We start from the raw sequence: 18,747 nt of genomic DNA on the forward strand, positions 1-18,747 counted from the left end.
TGGGGAGTTGACAGAGCTATAATATTGGTCTTTGTGTGCTCGCCTGGCTTTTAAAGTCCCTGCCTGGTGGATGTAAGTTCAGTGGATACAGATCTGAAACTTGATTTCCTCAGTATAGCTGCATTAGCATTCAGCTGTGGGTATGTAAGATAATAGTATTAAAAGCAACCTTCCATCCTGTTGTCATGGATGCAGCACAGCCCAATCCTGGGAGCACTACACCACCAGTCTTTGTACAATCTCATTTTTATCTACAAATTTTGATTTAATTATACCAGAAATTTTGCAGCCCTCTATAATATATGATTTTATTTTCCATCTCAAGCATAAAAATGTAAGAATTGAGCAGCTCGAGCTCTTTGTCCAGCGCTCTTTTTTTTTTTTTTTTTTGCATTCCAAGTATCTGTCAGTATTAGTTATGAGACTGTGTGAAATAAGTAGCCATGAAAGATGCCTGCTTTTATGACAGAATGAGTGGTTTCATGAATTTTAAAGGAGCACATTTGTATTTTCTGTTCTTGAACTACACGGGCTACTCGCAAATATGACAGAAGATAATTGTTTGAGGAATTATGATGCCTTTCAAGATTTTGCGGGATATTACTATTTTCATAATCTTTCATTTATCAGCTTCTGCGGCTTGATTTATTTATGGGTGTAATTTGGAAATTAAAGTACTCCCACTGTGGCAGCAAAGGTACATGTTTGCTCCGTGAGGCTGGTGCTCCCTCCCCTTGGGGAGATAATGAATGTGCTAATTTCTGTGTCAGACACCGAAGGAAGGTGGCAGGGCTGGGGGCAGCCAGGTGTGATCCTGGCCCACGTGAGCCTTGGGATGAGCGGGGATTTCAATCTCCAGCAGCAGCCATGGCACCAGGCAGAGCGTGTGCTCGGTTTGTGAGGATTTAAATGAAGGCATTGTTAGCAGGGATTTGGTGTGAGCGAGTAAAGGCTTCAAGCCCTTAATTGACTCGGGAAATCTTTTTAGTTGTGATTAGAGGGACAGATACTCAGCTGGTGAGGACTGATGGTGCTCCATTGAATCAATTTTCATACCCTGTCTGGAGTCAATGGAGCAGGGCTCATTTATAACCCTGTACCTGGCCTGTGTTTATAAAAAAACATGCCAAGCCTGATATCTGAGTGCTACAGTAACCTTTTATCAGGGAGCTGCTTGGCTCAGTTTAAAAAAATTCATCAAAATCAGGGGTAAAATCCTTGGGCTAATAAATTCAGTGGCATGAGCTATTTCCATTTGGTTGGGAATTTAAGTGTGGAAACCTATGGCTGTGTCCTGTTCGCTTGAAAGCTCGATGATGGATCTGCCATAGTTTCATATTTAGCATAAGGTTGTCTTCTTAAACACTAAAATGAAGCATCTCTATATCTATATGAAGCATCTCTATATCTATATGAAGCATCTCCATATGAAGCATCTTTTAAAGACTAAATGAAGCATCTCCATAGTCTTTTCTGGTTTAGCCTTGAAGTATTTTTATTTTTTTTTCCCTCAGCAATATTATCTCACTTTCCATCCCGTGATAACTGCATAGAAGGATTTTATTTTATGGTTAAAAAAAACACCAACTCATCTGGATATCTTTCTGTAATAAACTTGTCCCTAACATCTGAATATTATCACTGAAGATCCCCTCTCGAAATTCTGTGCATGCCCGTAATTAAACTGCTCTGAAAGGTGCAGTCAGGAGAACCAGGCACCAACATTATGGAGTGAAAATTAAAGAGGCAAAACATCAGAGTGTCTACTGTATGTGCCTGCTGTTAGACACTCAAGCATGGAGAACAGGATACACCTCTATGGATGGATGGCTTTCCTTATTAAAAAAACACAGTAGGACTCACAGTAGGGGAACACACTAAAACAAGGCTTTGTAGTAATTTCCTTGAAAGAAATTTCCCAAGATAGCAACTTAAAAAAGCTTTTAATCTCACGACTGGCTCTATAGTGAGTTGTACTGGAGCTGGGATTAAAAAAAAGGCTGTTAGATTGCAGCGATCTGGTAGAGTTGGTCTGAAGCCTCTTCCCTCCCAAGAAAAGGATTAGACTTGCCTTGCACCAGAACAAGAGTTGAATAGATTGATGTGATTCTGGCATATTTAAGAACCTTAAATACATATCTCTCAAGTCTGAAATGATGTAGGAAAGCAGAAGTCCCCTTTCCCAGCTGGAATATTTGGCCAACCACGCTACCGTGCGACACCGAGCCGATGCGTTAGATCAAGGTTCCTTCTTCATATCTAAATTTGAAACCACTGTTCCTCGTGATTTTGAGCTGATATTTTATTTTGGGTCTCTGAGCAGTGTCCTTTCCCACTTGGGAGGAACATAAAGTGTTTCTCATAAATTCCTGGAGAAGAATCCAACAGGACAGTGTCCTGCAGCATCTCATGCTGCTCTGGGCCAGTAACTCCCTCCCTGGGATTTTCCAGACCTGTTGTCTATTCTACATGATATTAAGCACCAAAGTAAAGGGAAAAAACCCCCAAAATCTGTCTAAATACCCATGCAAACTTGCTGGAAGGCTGGCCTGTGTGTTATAGTTACCTGATAACTCTGGAACTGCTGTGGCTGCAGCTTTGTGCTGCTCTTGGTGCTGGTGCATGTGTCCGGAGCCACACTCTGAAATCCTGTGACTTCTCCTCAACTTTCTCCTTCCCTCTTTTGGTGCTGTGGTTGTGGGGAGGTGGTCCCAGGGGTTTGGGAGAAGGGGCTGGAGGCTGGAGGTGCAGCAGGAGCTGCCCATGCTCCCTCCAGGCAGCCCCAGAGTGCCCAGCACCGTGTGTGAGCATCAGCGGAGGAGAGGGAACATCTTGTACCTATCTTGTGTCAGCAAGCTGAGAACAGGCAAGGAACATGTCTGATAATGTGTTTCACATTGAAATAATTAAAGAGAATTGTTGCTGGAGGGAAATGTGCCTTTAAAAATTAACCCCGACATCTCTCCGACAATTTGGCATATTACAAGAGATCCTTTTTTTCCCTCTTTCTTTTTTTTTCTTTTCCCTTCTTTAGTTTTACTAAACTTCATATGCATTTTTCAGCACTTTGGAAAAGGTAGAGCCTTTGAAAACTTCCCTGTATGAATAGTCTATACTTATAAGAGCAGCCCATCTATTTTCCACTGAACTACTCGTAGGACTGATGTTTAAAGGAACGGGGCTGAAGTAAATGACACGTTCTGCAATGCCCTGGAGCCTCTGCTAGTTATTATTGTTTGAATCTCTGTCTTGATTGCATATATTGCAGTCTTCTATCACACAGGGAGCCAGTTTTGAAATCTGAATGTTGTTCCTCAAATAACCATCGAACAGCTAGCTTTATTATTTCTTCTTACGCTGAAAAAATATCCTTGGAAATTGAAAGCAGTCATTTCCATAAAGCACTCAAAGTTTAAAAATGTTCTTTTTGAAGGAGCTGGAGTATTTGAAAACAAATGTTAATGTCTATAAATGCAGTATTACTTATTTTTTTTAAATTCAAGTTGTGACAACACCAATTACATTCACATTTCTGTCATCTGTAGGAAGTTAAATATACAGCCAGGTATCAGTGATTAGGAAGTTTGGCTTCACTATATCATGGCTATGAAAGTTATTTAGTGGTTGAAGAATTGTGCAATTTTTTATTGGGGTGAGTTTCTGTATTTTCTGTTCTCCATTCGATCATAGTTTGTTAGTTCAGGGGTAGGAAATGCTGGGCTTCTCTCCCTTTGTTTATTTAGTGATTTGAAGCTGCATTTCCAGCCTGGAAAAGGGCACAGAAGGTGGCAGGACTGGTGAGGATGCTCAGGCTACTTTTCCTCTCCAATGTGGCTGGAGCTGCCATGGGAATTTTCCAGGCTTTTTCCCTGTGCTGGTCACCAGGAGGAACCTGAGGGTGTTATTCCAGACCTGGTGCCTGGAATTCTGCAATTCCCTACTCTGAGGAATGGCTGAGGTCTGCTGAGGCATCCCTGGCTTTCAATTCTGCAACTAACAAAACAGGCGTGCAAATTGTCCTTCAGATGCTGCAAAGTCTTTTTGTTTTCAAATTTTTTTCCTTTCTTTATTTATTTGTTCTTTTGAATAACGTGTGACCCGATGGGAGGCAAACACAGAGCACTGTAAAGGAGCAGGAGCACACTTTTAATTTCTATCTGCAGTTTCCAGGTTTCAGGACAGATTCCTGGGTGACACTTTCTGTCCTGCAGCACCTCAGTCTGGGGTTTACACTGGCAGAATCACCTTGCAGGAGCCAAATCCTCCTGCATTTCTTAGTCAAGGAGGAGAGATTCAGACTCATATTTCCTCTTCCCTTTAACTTTTGAAAATTTGGTGATCTTGGGCACGATCCTCCAAAATGCTGAGTACCCCTATGAGCATTTAACCAGGACAGCTGATGGACTGGGTGCTTCCTTGGTTAAATTTGCAACACAAAAATACTTAAAAAACACTCCTTAAAAACATTTTTCTTGGCTTGGGAAAGATTTTTGCCCTCTTTATAAAGCCAGCAGCTGAAGAAGTATCTGTTAGCTGCTGGGATATGTTCTATAAGCCTGGCTGTACACAATATTACTGGGATGTACTTTTTGGCTATTAAGGGCTCATTAAAAAAATTAAAGTCCTCACAATTTACAATATTTTCCATTGAAATAGCATGTTAACACATTTCTTTAATCAGTGTGTAACTGTCAGGGGAAAGAACAATTCATCTAGTATATGCATACATTAGGAAAAAAAAATTATCAGATTTAATTTTATTTGTTTTATATTCAGGGCTTTTTTGAAGGAATTCCTGCAGGGAAATGGTTAATCTATTTTTAACTAAAGCTTACTTTTGTAATCTATCCAGTGCTTAGAGTTCTGTCATTGATCTATGATTTATGTGATTTAAACCACCTCTTGGCTGTAACATTGGTTTCTATCCAAGATGCTGAGCTGAATACTAATTACGAGATCAAATTTATGCTGTTGGGCTAAGCAGCTGAAGGAGCTTTCCATGCAGGACTCCCTTAAACCACGCCACCGTTGAGCATTAGTGGAATATTTGGTGAGGGGGATGGGGAAAAAGCTGGAAAAGGGGGAAAAAAATACAGCAAGAAAGCTGAAGTGTCCTTTGAAAGCTTTATTTTTAGTTCTCTTGAATGAGTGCACAGAGCTGGATGCAGAAATTCAGCGTGTGAATATGCACATGGGGCTGTTTTTCCAGCAGAATCTCACTAATTCCCCCTAACGACTGGGAAACCCACTGAGAAAAGCCAAATGGCTCCAGTGAGCAAACAAATAAATATGATTGAGGAGATTTTATTCCAAGATGTATTTTATGCCTTTATTTTGACAAGTATCGTGTTGTCAGAATGATTTATGGTATTTCAGAGCATACCAGTAAATGCACTGTAGGATGGGTCCTTACAGGAAAAAAGTCCGGGTAACAATAGCTTTGCTTTACCTCTCCTTAAAGCATTTTTGCTGAGAAATCAGCCAAGAGCACCAATTTTATAGAAAACACAGGTTTCCTTCAGTAAGAATGAGTACCAATTCTATTCTGCTGCATCACCTTTGCAAAGGAGGTGGGGATGGCAGCAATTTTCTTTAGGAGAAAAGGAATCAAAACCTGCTACAAGAGCTCAGAATCCAAACTCCAGTCTGAATAAAAAAAGAAATTTCCTATTGGAAATTTATTGATTACAATGATTTTTTGAGAGGAAATATGTTCCAATACACCATTTGACTTTCATCTCTGTTGGTGTAATGTTGAGGTGTTTAGTTTTAGATGATGCTGTAATATTTTAGCTTGTTCAGGCTTCTTGTATTTTTGTTTGTTTGTTTATTTATAGTGTCACTTTCCCGTTTCCCAATGCTTTGCCTTATATTTTGTTCCAATTGGGCAACTGGAACATTTTCAGCCTCCCACTGCACCTCATTAAAACGGAACATTTCCATAAAATGCTTTCCCAAATTCAGCTTCGCCAGAATCACTTCAGGAACCTTTTCAGAGATCTTTTAAGAAATATTTAATCTTCCTCACTGAGGAAAATACTGGTATTTCTCACAGAATTCCAGGTTGTGACCATTTCTCCTGCCTTTTTAACTGGGGAGTGGCGTGTTCTGGTTGGGAAACGCGGCCTTGGCCGGCGGATCAGGGCATAGGGGGTACCACAGACACAGAGCAGGAGAAGGATTTGGATGCTCTGCAGTTTTCCCTGTGACATCCGTGTTGCCACTGGTGAGGATCATTGCCTGGAGCCCCGTTTGGGGGCTGTGTGTCCCCTCCCCTGGCAGAGGTTCCTGCAGCCAGCAGGTCTTCCTGCTCCGGCCGTAGGAGGCCCTTTAGTGGGGAATTACTTTCCTTTTATCCTTATTCTTGCTCGCTTTAAAAACAGAACCCAGAGCAAATAAAATAAAATAAAATAAAAAAACCAGGAACAGAAATAAAGCAAGCAGAAAACCTTGAAGAAGTTTCTTCCAAGGGTAATTTTAGACTAATGACCTCTGGTTGTGTATCTATTGCCCATGATCTTCCTCATTTATTATTTCTCCCATTTCTAATGTGGAGAAACTCATATTTCAGTTAGAAATTTTCCTTTTCAAAATTATATTATTTATAGTCCACTTGATGTCATACTTGCTTTTAATGTGCATTGTTATAAGCAATTTGCAATGTGGAAATAACTCACATTGTGCATATTTGGGGAAAAGCTTGTGAATATCTATATGCACACGTGATGCTGAAGTGGGATGTGCACGGGGACAGTTTTATTAAGAGGTGCCACAGTTCGTGATCCCATTTGTGTGTTTTGTTGTCCTGTGATGCCATCCTTACCTGCCCTCTCTGTACCTACAGCAGATTGATCCCTAAATGCCACCAGTCTTAACAGAATGAATTTCCTCACAGGCTTCAGTCTGCACGAGGGACATTATTAAAAATCCTGGACGAGCCCAGGGACACTGGAGGAGCCCCACGTTGTGGCTGTGATTGCAGTCAGGTCACTCTGGCAGCTGACTGGAATCTCTGGATGTGAGACATTCCCTCACCGATTCTGCAGGGAAATAATTTGCACCCTCGGTGATGTTGTTGATCTTGAATGATCTGAGGTAAAACAACAGAAACGAGGATGGGTCTGGAGTTAATTGCTGTCATGGTCTGAGGGACTTCAAAGGGATGCTTTTACCAGAAGCCTCATTAAATGGGTTGGATGTTTTGCTGTGCTGAACAGGTGGCTGGAGTGCTCCAAAGGGAAGCGTTTGAAGATGGGAAGCACCTCTGGGGTTCTCCGTGCCCATGGAGCTGCCAGGGCAGGGAGGAGCTCCAGCAGAGACTCCCAAGGGCTGGACATGTGTCAGGAGAGGCTTGTGGGGCCACAGAGCCCAGGCCACCCCAGTGGGGAATCCATCCTGAGCAGGAGCTGCTGCTTTGGAGCCTTGTCTGGTGGGACTGATGCTGTGGAAGCCACACGGGGCTGTGTGGCCTCGGGCCCGTGGCTGTGCCCATGGCCAGGACTCTGGAGGCCATGGCAGCCTTCCTTCCCTGCACCAGCCTTGCCCTGACCTACACCTGCCTCTTACACAGCTTTCACAGAGTAAAAACTCACCGAGGAGCATGGAAATCCTCCATAAACCAGGATAAAGTAACATTCTAGAGGAAAGATACACAATATTCTGAATATAGATACATATATACACACATGTGTATACACACATGAAATATTTTTTCTGTTTTCCTTTTCATTCTCTGCAGTAGAGCTGTTAAATTCACAGTTATGGGTTTGGCAGTGAACTGAGGGGATTTCAACTGAAATTACAGAAACTAAAATTGTAGAGAAGGAACACATCTCTGTGCTTACACCTGGGTATCTAAAATGTGATTTATGTCTGATACATAAGCAGATATTTTGTATATCTTCATATATAGATCAATAGTACACAATAAATGAATTTATTTCCTCAGTCACAGAACCATAATAGAATGGTTTGGGTTTAAAGGGACCTCAAAGATCATCCATGGGCAGGGACTTTCTACTACCCCAGGTTGCTCCAAGCCATGTCCAACCTGGCCTTGGACATTTCCAGGGATCCAGGGGCAGCCACAGCTTCTCTGGGCCAGGTAATCATGCCAGGGGAAATCCAGATTTTCTCTGCTTCCATAGGGATGCTCCCTAATCCCACAGATGCAAAATTGACAAGTAAAAGATTTGAGCTCAACTCAGGCTGCTGAACACTCAAGATGAATGTTCACACCACACAAATCAGTTTTTTGCCCTTGGGAATCCATTTTCCAGCAGCAGCCAAAAACTGCTTTTCCTCAAGTTTAAATCCCAGCAAACAAAGAGCAGGGAAATCCAAACCACATCAGGCATTTGGGGTGCCCTTCTTAAGGAAGTAGGAGCCCTGGAAGAGCTGAAGTAGCTTTAAAGCACTGCTGGGTTTTCACAGAAAATGATTACAAGTTCAGAGATAATTTATAAAAGAGCGTAGGAGCTCTGTAGTTTCTGCAAAGCAGTGGAAATTAATAAAACCCAAGGCTGGCTATTAGATAAAGCCGAGCAGGCAAAGTGTGTGTAACTACCCGTAGAGGGGCTGACATGATGAATGATGATGGATCCAAAGCCATCTGAAGTTTTTTAGGAATAATGGCAGCATAAAGTCATTTCTATAGGGTACCTAAAAGTGCCTGAAACAACAGTATATTGAAGGTTGCATATTATGCTAAGAATGACAAGTATTTATGATTGGAAGATGTCTGGGCTGGGATTATCAGTTTTTGTAAACCTTTTCTCACTTATTTAATTTTTGATTTAAAGATCTATCCAGAGATTTTAAAAAAAGGGCTGAATCTTAGAATTGTCTTGCAGAGAGAGTAAATACCCTCCCACCTCAGTGCGTGGTACTACAGAGGTGTTTTCTTTCTGGAGGAATGAATATTTTCCTTGGGGAACCAGTGGGGAGAGGCCCCTGAGTAGCAGGAAGGAGGGTGGGCAACAGCTCAGCTCAGTTAAATCCAGCTCTGCTCAACTAAACTCCATCCTAGGACTGGGAAAGAAAAATCCTCCTGTGTGGTGCCAGTTGTGTCTAGTGAATTTTATATTATTGCAATTGTGAGTGTCGTTGAATTTGCTCTTTGAGGGGGGTCTTTAAATTTTTTTTTTTTTTTTTTTAAATTTATGGTCACAGCAGTTGTGGTTAAACATGGCAGCTGAAGAAAAACAACGGGTGCAAGTATAGCGAATGGACAGAAATGTGTGTAACCACCAGGGACATGCAGTTGAATTTTAGAAGTAAAATGCCCCTCTGCAGAAACGCTGCCTTCCTGCTCTCTTTGTGCCTCTGAGTGTTCTTGTCCTGTTCAGATGAGCGAGAGGTACAGATTGATTTCCAAAACCTGAGGGTCTCCAGCTTTCCCTAACCTTTGCTAACACACTGCAGCAATGTATTCTGTGAATCTCTTAGGTCTGTAAGAGCCTTTGAGACAGAGCTAATTTTTTCAGCGTTGACTGTGGAGATTTGTGACTTCAGATGTGAATGTCCTTTTCTCAACCCTGCTGCCAGTGACCCACTGCACTGCAAGTGTCTCACATTATAAAGTGCTTATTCACAGAGGGCTCTGACCAAGGCTATCTGGAGGGTGGGAGATGCTTTCCTGGCAATGGGATGTGAACATCGTGGGGCAGATCTTCAGCTGGGATAAAAATCCTGCTCGGTCTCTGTGGCTCAAAGGACGTCTGTTAATTCATGTGGAAAATTCGTGACCCCAGAGAGATCACAAAGTTCAGTGTCCTTGAGCAAGTGCCACACTTTGCAGTCAAGATCAAAATGTCTTTCTCACTTGAATTCCCTTGAATTTTAATTTTTCTGAAAGTCCTTTAAATTATTTTATACTGAAACCTACAGTATTATCCAAGATAACTTTGAGGAATGCTCTGGGTGCTCTCCCTTTCTCTTGCACTAAGTTACTGAATTTCCGCACTGCTGGGAATATGGAGCCTTGAAAGCTCACCTGGCTCCTCTGCTCATGGGCTGTGCTCATCCTGTGCAGAGGCTGAGCTCTGGCGTGGCCATTATCACCAAAACAGCCATCCAGGGCTTTATTTAGTTATCCTTGAAAGAGCCTCAATCTTTGATTCCCAATTTAGCTACATCAAGTGTTTGAGGAAAGTCTCTTAGCTGGAGGATTTTGGGAGCTGGTTTGCCTGCCAGAGGTGTGCTCTGGGTCCTTTTCTCTTGTGTTTTGCTGGTGAATTGAGAGGTGGGATTGCCTTGTGCTGGAGCAAATGCCCTGAGCAGAGGGTTTGCAGACTCCTGGGCATCTGTGCAGGGCAGCCAAGCATCCCTCGGGCAGTGCAGCTTTCCTCCTCTCCTTTGGAGAGCAGCAAGGCACTTGGAAAAACAAATCACCTCCTGGCACAAAATCTTTCCTCCCTTGCTGCAGGAGTTTTTGTCTTCTTGTTGGGGCTGATGTTGTGGTTGTTCACCCCTCAAGGCACAGGTCATTTGCCTTGAATTCAACCAACAAATCCACGAGGGGCAGGTGCTGTGAGGGGAGCATTACCATGGGGAGGGAAGGACCATCAGCATCACTTCACACACTTGGTTATGTAGGAACTGGGGAAAACAGCTTTTGCTATTGCCCCAAAATGCCTGTTTTCAACCAGGGAACGAGCCTTTTGTCCATCATTCAGATGTATCAGAGCATCTTTATCTTCCTTTTTAATCCCTGGTCCGTGCTGGAGCTGATGACAAGAGTGGAGTGAAGTGCCATGAGGCTCCCCCCTCATTAATACCTGGGTTGCTTCCCCCTTAATCCAGCCACCAGGACAGAGTGCAGAGCCTGTGTGATTTTTGTGTGATTATATCTGCGTGATTCTTTCTTCGTTTATTTATTTATTTTTAATGTGTTGCAGAAATGAACACAAACATCTCCGAGACCTCCCTCCCCTCCCTGCTTCCCATCAACTCCTCATCATAGCTTCTACTGGAAGTCAGGCAAAGTTATCTTTACTACTGTGAATTTTATCAACTTGAAATGTAGACAATTAAAAAGAAGTGGTTTCAGGCAGCAAGGTGGCTCTTAAGTGCCTCAGTCAAGTATTGCATTTATGCACTGAACTTTTAATGTTTTTTGGTTTTTTTTACATTATTCTCTTGCACTTGTTGCTTTATGTGAATCCATGGAGCAGAAAAAATGAACTACTGGGAGGAAATGTGCTGCTGGTGTGCAAAATGATGTCAAGTGGACAGAGATTTAGTGTTTCTCTGCCCATCCCTTCCAATCTTTCTGGATTATGAGTTGCCTTATTACATAAAGCAAGTCCAGACCTAAAACATGGTGGAAAAGTTCAAGTTTGAAAATCTGAGTACTCAGTGTGGGGGAAAACTTCACTCTTTAGAAGGTCTGTTACCTTTCCTTTGACTTACAAAGAGTTTCTCTATGGAGGTCAGTGTTGGGAGCATGGCTCTGTCCTGAGCATAATAAATCCATAAAATATAAACCCTGTAGTTATTTGAGAGCCACTGTGTCATCAACAGATGGACTTGGTGGTCTTAGAGGCCCTTTCCAACCTAATTGGTTCTGTGATGAGCAGGACCCTTAGAGCCAGCAGTTTCAGCTGTGGGCACATAAATGCCCTGTTCCCAGAGGTGACCCCAGAGCAGGTGACCCCCTGGCAATGTTCTCCAGACCTTTCTCCTTTTCCCAGAAAGAAGCTTTTTCTCCAAGCTGATGCCAACCCTGCTGTCTTTGCCAGCTCACTCTGTGTGATGCATTTGTGCTATTTTGACCTTCTCCAGCAGAAGGTGTGGTAGTCCTTCAGTGAAGGGCTGTGGAAGTGCCCTCAGGTCTTCCTCCCTCAGCCACAGAGTGCCCTGCGTGAAAGGCTTCCTTTCCTTTGTCTGAAAATCAGGATTGCTTTGCTCTGTGCTGCCACATCCCCTGGCCAGCCAGCAGGCTCTTCTGGAGGCTTCTTGGATTCCATTAACATTTTGTTAATGAAATAGTGCTTTGTCAAAGAGTCTTGAAAACTTAAAAGGGTATTTAAGCTTCTTCCGTGAGTCAATACCATGTAATGTCAACATTACCACGAAGGGATAATTCAGAGATGTCACACAAAGCTTGTGTTATGCCATTTGCAGTCTGGCAAAACAGCTCAGCATTTATGTTGTTTAATCCATCTTCAGAAATCTTTTGTTCTGAAAAAGTTTGAGATCAATCTTGTCAGTATTTACTGACACAAAGCTGATGTAAGTCACTGTGCTCCTATTGACTCCATCTGAGTTGTAACGATTTACCCCAGGCTCAAATTAAGCCCAAATTAGGCATATGAAAAACTCAATACCAAACTTTTAAGGAAGATGGAGCTGAATGGCACAGGTCTTGGAAATGAGAATGTGGATAGAAGTAGATTGGAGGAAACAGTTTGCAATGACCTGGGACAGTACAGACACCATTTGAGGAGACTTAAGGAAAAATAACACTTTCTAAAGCTTTGCACTGATGAAATAATGTACTTCCCTGGCTAGAAAAGAGGAAATACAGAACTGGAGTGCAGATCTGAGCACTGGCAGTGAGACTGGGGCCATAGGGACTGAATTCCACAGTGCAGATGCTGCAGTGTCCTGGGCTTGTCACTGTCACAGCAATTCTGGTCAAGGTACACAAAACCTTTTTTCCATTTCTCCTCCCTTTCTTTTTTAGCAATTCTGTAATCATACCCACCACAGAAGGAAGCTGTTTCATCCTCCTGGACACTGCAGTGATGCTGTTTGTTTTACCTTTGTACTTTTTAATCCTTTTCCATTAAAGCTCTGTGTAATTGATGTATTTGAATGTAGTGAGCAGTGGCCTCAGCTTGCTTTGAAGAAAACAGACTACCTTACTTCATCCTTGGCTGAATCCAAAATGCTTTTCTGTGATTATTTCTTGGCTGTGTTAAATCCATTTCCCTTTCAGACTCCACAGATAGATGGGGTCAACTCCACAATGTCTGAAGTTCTTTAAAAATTATTCACATATTTTGGTGGCAAATGTTTAGTGCTTCATTCACATGCAGGATTTTTGTTTCCAACCAGGCATTATGGAAGCAGGCACATTCCAGACCTGTGGAGGAGCTCAGCAGGAGAACAAGTGGGGGAAAATATTCCCAATGTCATGCTGCTGCTGGTGGCTCAGGTATGCTGAGGTAATTTGCAGTTTCTTTGGGAGTAAGGGAGACTCTCTGGCTCGATTGCACACAGCAGGAAGAAAAATAGTGTGAGGTTCTTCATTTGTACCTTTTTTGCTGTTTTACAACCTGGGAAACATTCAGGGCATAAATCAATTGCTCTTTCAGCAAAGAGCCGCGGAGGTCTTGCAGCCTCCTTGCTCCAGGTGAGGTCAGCACAAGAGCAATGGGAGTGAGGATAAAACATGGACAAAAGGGAACACAGTGCAACAGCAAGCTAGAAAACCCTCTGGGAGCAGGTTTCAGCACAGAGTGTGTTCCTTACAGTGTGAAAGGGCCTCAAAATGCTCAGCTCTTCTGGAGAGATGCCTTGTCCAAACTGGGCTGTACCTGGCTATGCACAGCGCAGGAATAATTTGGCACTTAAATTAAATTTTAGCCTTATCTCACAGATCCCAGAATACCTGATCAGATGCTCTAAAGGAATAATCCATTTGTAAATAGAAAAATGTGAAAAACCCCACAAATGTTACGTGAGAAGCAGTATCAGACATAAAGTTTATGATCCATCTTGGCCTGCTGTTATAACCCAAACGTGGAGGGAGCACAGTGAACCTGAAACACCACAGTCAGCACTGCAGCAAAATGAAGCATGGCAATGGAGGGGATGTTGAAATTGAAGTTAAAATAAAATAATAAAAAAAAACCCCAAACCAGAGACTACTAATAAAAAAGAAAAAGTTGGTGTGGGGAGTAATGCAAGTGTATCTGTGAAATGCCATTCAGGCACAGGCTGTCCCAAAGTCTTTACAGCTTTTAATAAAAATACAGTGTGAAGAAGAGGAGGCTGAGAAAGCAGTGCAGGATGATGTGCATTTTAACACAGTATTTAAAAAAAGGGGGAAAAAGTCCTTGGAGACAACAAAAACTGAAGAACTGTTACAGGTGGGAGAAACTGTGCAGAGGTGGCATTTGTGGCTGTGGTGTGGAAGAGGAGGATGTGGCCACACGCGGTGCGTGTTGGCAGTGGGAGCAGGGAGAGAGACCCTGCTAACTCAGGACAGCGGGGTTAAATCCCAGCGATGGCACTGCCCTCTCCCAGTAGCAAATAGGAGATTCCCTTGCAGATGCAGAGCTGCTACATCTCATAAAATCAGGTGTTACAGTGATTTAATAGAAATTGTTTTTAAAAATACCAAGTGCCTGATAAAAAGACTCTGCAGATAATCCATAAAACCATTATGCTTCTCTTTCTCTTAATCCTTTTCTGATTTTTCTTACCCTTATCAATGATATTAAACATCTGTACCTGAATCTGCATCTTCTCTTGTCTCAGGTCTCCGTGTATTAATTTCAGACAACAGTATTTTCTTATTTTCTGGGTTTCTTGTGAAAATAATAAATTCTGAGGCAAGCAGCTCTGAATTATTCTGTGTTTAGACAGTGCCCATCCAAGCAGAGCCCTTATGTTATCCAGGGGCTTCCAGCTCTGATCATGGTAACTTCTGAACCAAGCAAAATATTCCCTCTCTATTGCATTAAATTGAGAAATTGAAAGAAATCAGTGTTTTTCCTACTCCTTGCTGTACTGAACAAGTGTTTATTGTAGTTTCCTTGTTTCAGGCACAGGAACAGGGGCCTTTGGTGGTCCAGCTCTTTGGAAAGTTTTGTACAGAAACCAGGAGGATCTGAGAGCTGGAGCTAATCCGTGAGTAAGTTTTTTGGAGGCCATTATGTCTCCCAGAGTTTGGAGGTTTTCTCTGAAGGAGACATTGCTCTGTGTGTGAGGGAGAGAGAAAGTGCATCGCCTCAAGGGCTTCAGTTATCACACTGCCTAAATATCCCTTATTTTTAGTCAGAGTCTTCTGAATATGAGATCCCACTACAGGTAGGTGAAGTGACCTCTTTGGGTTTGAATCTGCTCCTCTCTGGCGGATGCAAAGCTGCAGCTTTGAACTGGAGCCCCCTCCTGCTCTGTGCAAAGCTCTTTGAATTGCCCCTGATAGGCTTCTGAGGCTCCCCGGTTGTGTTTGAGGCACTTTGAAGATGAATGCCCAGAATGAGGGAAACATGAAACAAAACTTACTCCCTTATGTCAGAGTGAGCAGCAGATTCCTCAAAGACCTGCAGCACAATGGTGCTCTTTGGTGGGTGAGAGGAAATGGGCTGTGGTTCACCAGCTTGTCAGAGCAGAGCAGAATTGCAGAGCAGGGTTGTGCTTTGGGTGGTAGAGCAGCAAAAGGAAGGTTCTGGGGGGCTCCACAATATTCAAGTCTGGCAGAACATGTTTCAAGTTGGCTTTTTTGGGTCTTGCTTGATGAAGGGAAATTTATTATTATTATTAATTTTGCTTCCTCCAGGGGTCTGTTGTGTGTTCAAGGTGATAGATGTGCCACATCATCTTGAGGGGGAATATTTTTCTTTGTCTCCATGAAAATCCTCACCTCAGCTCCTTGCACTCTCTGTATCCACCATAATCTTTTGGTATATTTTAGTGGTGGCCACCCACAGTCCTAGGAGTTGGAGGGCCCTTGGGGGACTGGCACAGCTGGAGGAAGATTTTTGTTATTTGTCTTATTCTGAATATTTCTGTGACAATTGACATTGAAAATAACCATTAGTGTCTTTTTCAAACCTGATGGATCAGTTCTTCTGGCCCTAGTGTGCGATCCAAAAATTTTCATTAGCATCAGATGGATGAACCCATTTCTTTGAGGGGTTAATGGGCTTGTAATGCAAAAAAATGGAACAGGTATCTCAGGAGAGACTGGGTGTAGGAACAGAAGGGAAGAGAACAGGAAAACAGATTAAAAAAACACCAAGAGAGATTTGTTAATAGTGGTTGGAGATATTCTTCTCACCTGTCCTGGGTGACTGTTCAAATGCAGACGTGTGAACTTCTCTAAAGCAAATGAGGAAAAGCAGAACCCTTCGGGCCATAATTCTTTTCCATATGTGATAGATCCCTCTTCCTTCCAATCAATTAATTGCATCCTAAAAACATCTATTTCTCACCATTGACTTTAAAGGGATTTTAGATGAGTGGCTCAGATATAGCTGTCTACACAGTAAGTGATTAAAGTTGGGTTAGATGAGCTGGCAGACTACACGGGATTTTTTTCTTCCTTCATGCCAACCCTAAATCAAAAGGCATCTCATCAGAGTATTATAAAATACAGCCTTCAGAGGGAGAGTTTTCTACTTCCATATTCTGGCATCTGAAGGGAGGAGGGAGACTCCCATCAATTTAGAGAGAGGTAAAGATTTCATCTCCCTCTAGAAATCATGGCCATAATGGGAAATTCAGACATTTATGAGATTTGCTTAGCCAAGGCAGAGCTGAGCATGTGCATGTTTCTGTTTGTAGTGTTGCAGCAAAAGCAGAATAAGAGACTATTTTAGGGGTTATTTTCATTCTTTTTTCCCCTCTCTTTGATTAAGCCAATAGCCCAACTCGTACCAGGGAAGGGGCAGACACAGTCTGTGTGACTTCACAAAATAAAACCCCTTATGAGCCCTGTGACTGCAAAATGGGGGTAAACTAGGAAATAGGGCTGATTGCAGGTGTTTTTTAATGGGGAAACTCCCACAGAGAGGAATTGTCACAAAAACCTCTTGCAAGTTGTTCCTGGTTTATGTTTCAATTTAAAACCAGGTAAGGTTGTAAGAGGGATGAGCAAGTTACTGGCAATTGGTGAATACTTCTCTTGGATTTTAAAAGCTGGCAAACCTTGAATATTCTATAAATACCTTTTACAAACCATAAATATCCGTATATTTTAAGGTAATGTGAATTCCAAGGACAAGAGAAAGCAGAGCAAGAACTGACTTCATTTTAAATCAGAAAGGGACATGCATTTGTTTCCTCTTAATTTTAATTCCTCAACATAATGGGTAAAGTATCAAATTATTATTTAAACCCACAAATATAGTGCAGGTCCCTTTTCCCATCTCTAAGTAATGTTCTCCTGCCAAAGGATAGGCATGGCTGTATTTTTTCCTAATGGAATCTGCATAGCTTTGCCCTGATAGTCCACTGCTGAATATTGATGGTGTAATAATTGGCTCTTTATTGGTATATTGTGTTTTCTTGGAGATTTTTCAACTTCCTGCAGTAAATCCTTTTCGAATTTTACTCCTTTTATGGTTTGGTGTTTACAAAAGTTGACAATTCTGATGGCACAGCAGGACTGTGAATAAGACTCAGGATTTTGATTTGTTGTATGTCATGTGTTGGTAGCTGGTATCTCTCCTTTTATCTTTTTTAGTAGAAATATCTCAGTTGTTGCTGTCTATATTTAGCAGGAGAACTCAATCTCTCTCCTCTATCTGTTTTCTCCTATTTGTCCCCGGCTTGAAGGGTTGGTGGCACTCAGTGGTGGATAAATGCAAGGAAATCTAATAATGCCTTTCTAATATACCCATTTATCTGCTATCATATTTTATTTTAACTCTTCATGCAACTGTGCAATCATTGCTCCATTGCTATAATTGGATTTCAAAGTATATTTGTGCTATTTAATTACATCTATAGCTTCTCTATAAGTGCATTCAGAGCAATTAGTAATCTACTTTTTAGTGGAATTATATTTTATATCAACTGTGCTCATTTTTCTCTTCAAGTTCTTCAATGCATTTGCACCAGTTTTGCTTTTTACACTGGAATTTCTGGCATAAATAATCATTAAGGGTTTTTTTTTCCTCCCCACTGTGAATGTGAACAGAGTCTAATCCAGCTTTCACTGGAGTCAATGGTAATCTTTTCATTTCCTTCAGTGAAAACTGGATCAAGTTAATAGATTGCAAATTTCATTCAAGGCAAAGTCACATCTTATAAATATAGAAATAGTTGTGTAGCAACTCTTGGGGTATTGATGAAAGGTGCAAAATTGATTGTTTCCATTTTTTCTTATGGGATTTTTTATAGATTCTCTTATCCAACTTTATTAATTTTTTATTCCATAGGTTATAGCATTGCAATAACATTTAAAAGATTCATTTTAACCTGATTTTCATGACAAATTAAAAACTTTTCCACTTCAAGATTTTTGTGGGTGGTTCTAGAACTTTGCTTTCCAGACCCCAAGTTTATTTGTTCATCTCCATTAGGATGTTGAGAATGGGCATTTTTAAATTTTAAAAATATTTTGTCTTAATTTTTGATTGCAAACCAAATATTTGGGTATTTTTTTGCCAGTTCTCTATGTCGCTTCCGAGCTGTGTCAGTTTATGGACAGATTTAGTCCTCTTGCTGCTGAATATGAAAACCTGCAAGCACTTCCCTCTAAAACTGTAATTCCAGCAAATTACATTCCCAAGTAGGCAGAAATTTATGATGTTCACTTTTTCTAACATGTCAATTTTGCCAGTGTAGGGTGGTAACTATATGTACCAAGCAAGATCTTTATTTTTAAAAAAAAACCAATTATTGCAACTGGCTCGTTAAGGACTTATTTTTCTCTTCTGCACTGCTCCCACTCTGTTGATTAGAGGTTTGTTGCTTTGGTAATGTGCTTCTCCTCCAGGCTGTTAATGGTTACAGACACCTCTCTAACCTGTAATTTTGGGGGAAGGTTATTGACAAGGTGAGATG

The 18,747-nt window shown here is 41.7% G+C and overlaps 1 protein-coding gene across 25 annotated transcripts in view; it reads left to right on the forward strand.

Annotated features, from left to right (window-relative positions):
• The window catches only part of LOC140684151 (uncharacterized), an 80,513-nt gene that overhangs the window by 36,302 nt on the left and 25,464 nt on the right, over positions 1-18,747 (forward strand). For 8 of the 25 annotated variants that reach the window (XM_072929039.1, XM_072929041.1, XM_072929050.1 and 5 more), the window contains one exon: positions 13,044-13,162. The exons of 1 other annotated variant lie outside the window; for it this stretch is intronic. In XM_072929039.1, coding sequence (XP_072785140.1) covers positions 13,044-13,162 — 119 coding nt within the window. Of the gene's footprint in view, positions 1-13,043; positions 13,173-14,777; positions 14,867-18,747 lie in introns of all 25 variants that reach the window. 16 more of the 25 variants (XR_012055947.1, XR_012055948.1, XM_072929051.1 and 13 more) reach the window with 5 other exon arrangements.

This window comes from Taeniopygia guttata, chromosome 4A (assembly GCF_048771995.1).
Source record: "Taeniopygia guttata chromosome 4A, bTaeGut7.mat, whole genome shotgun sequence".
In the NCBI taxonomy this organism is placed as follows: Eukaryota; Metazoa; Chordata; class Aves; order Passeriformes; family Estrildidae; genus Taeniopygia; species Taeniopygia guttata.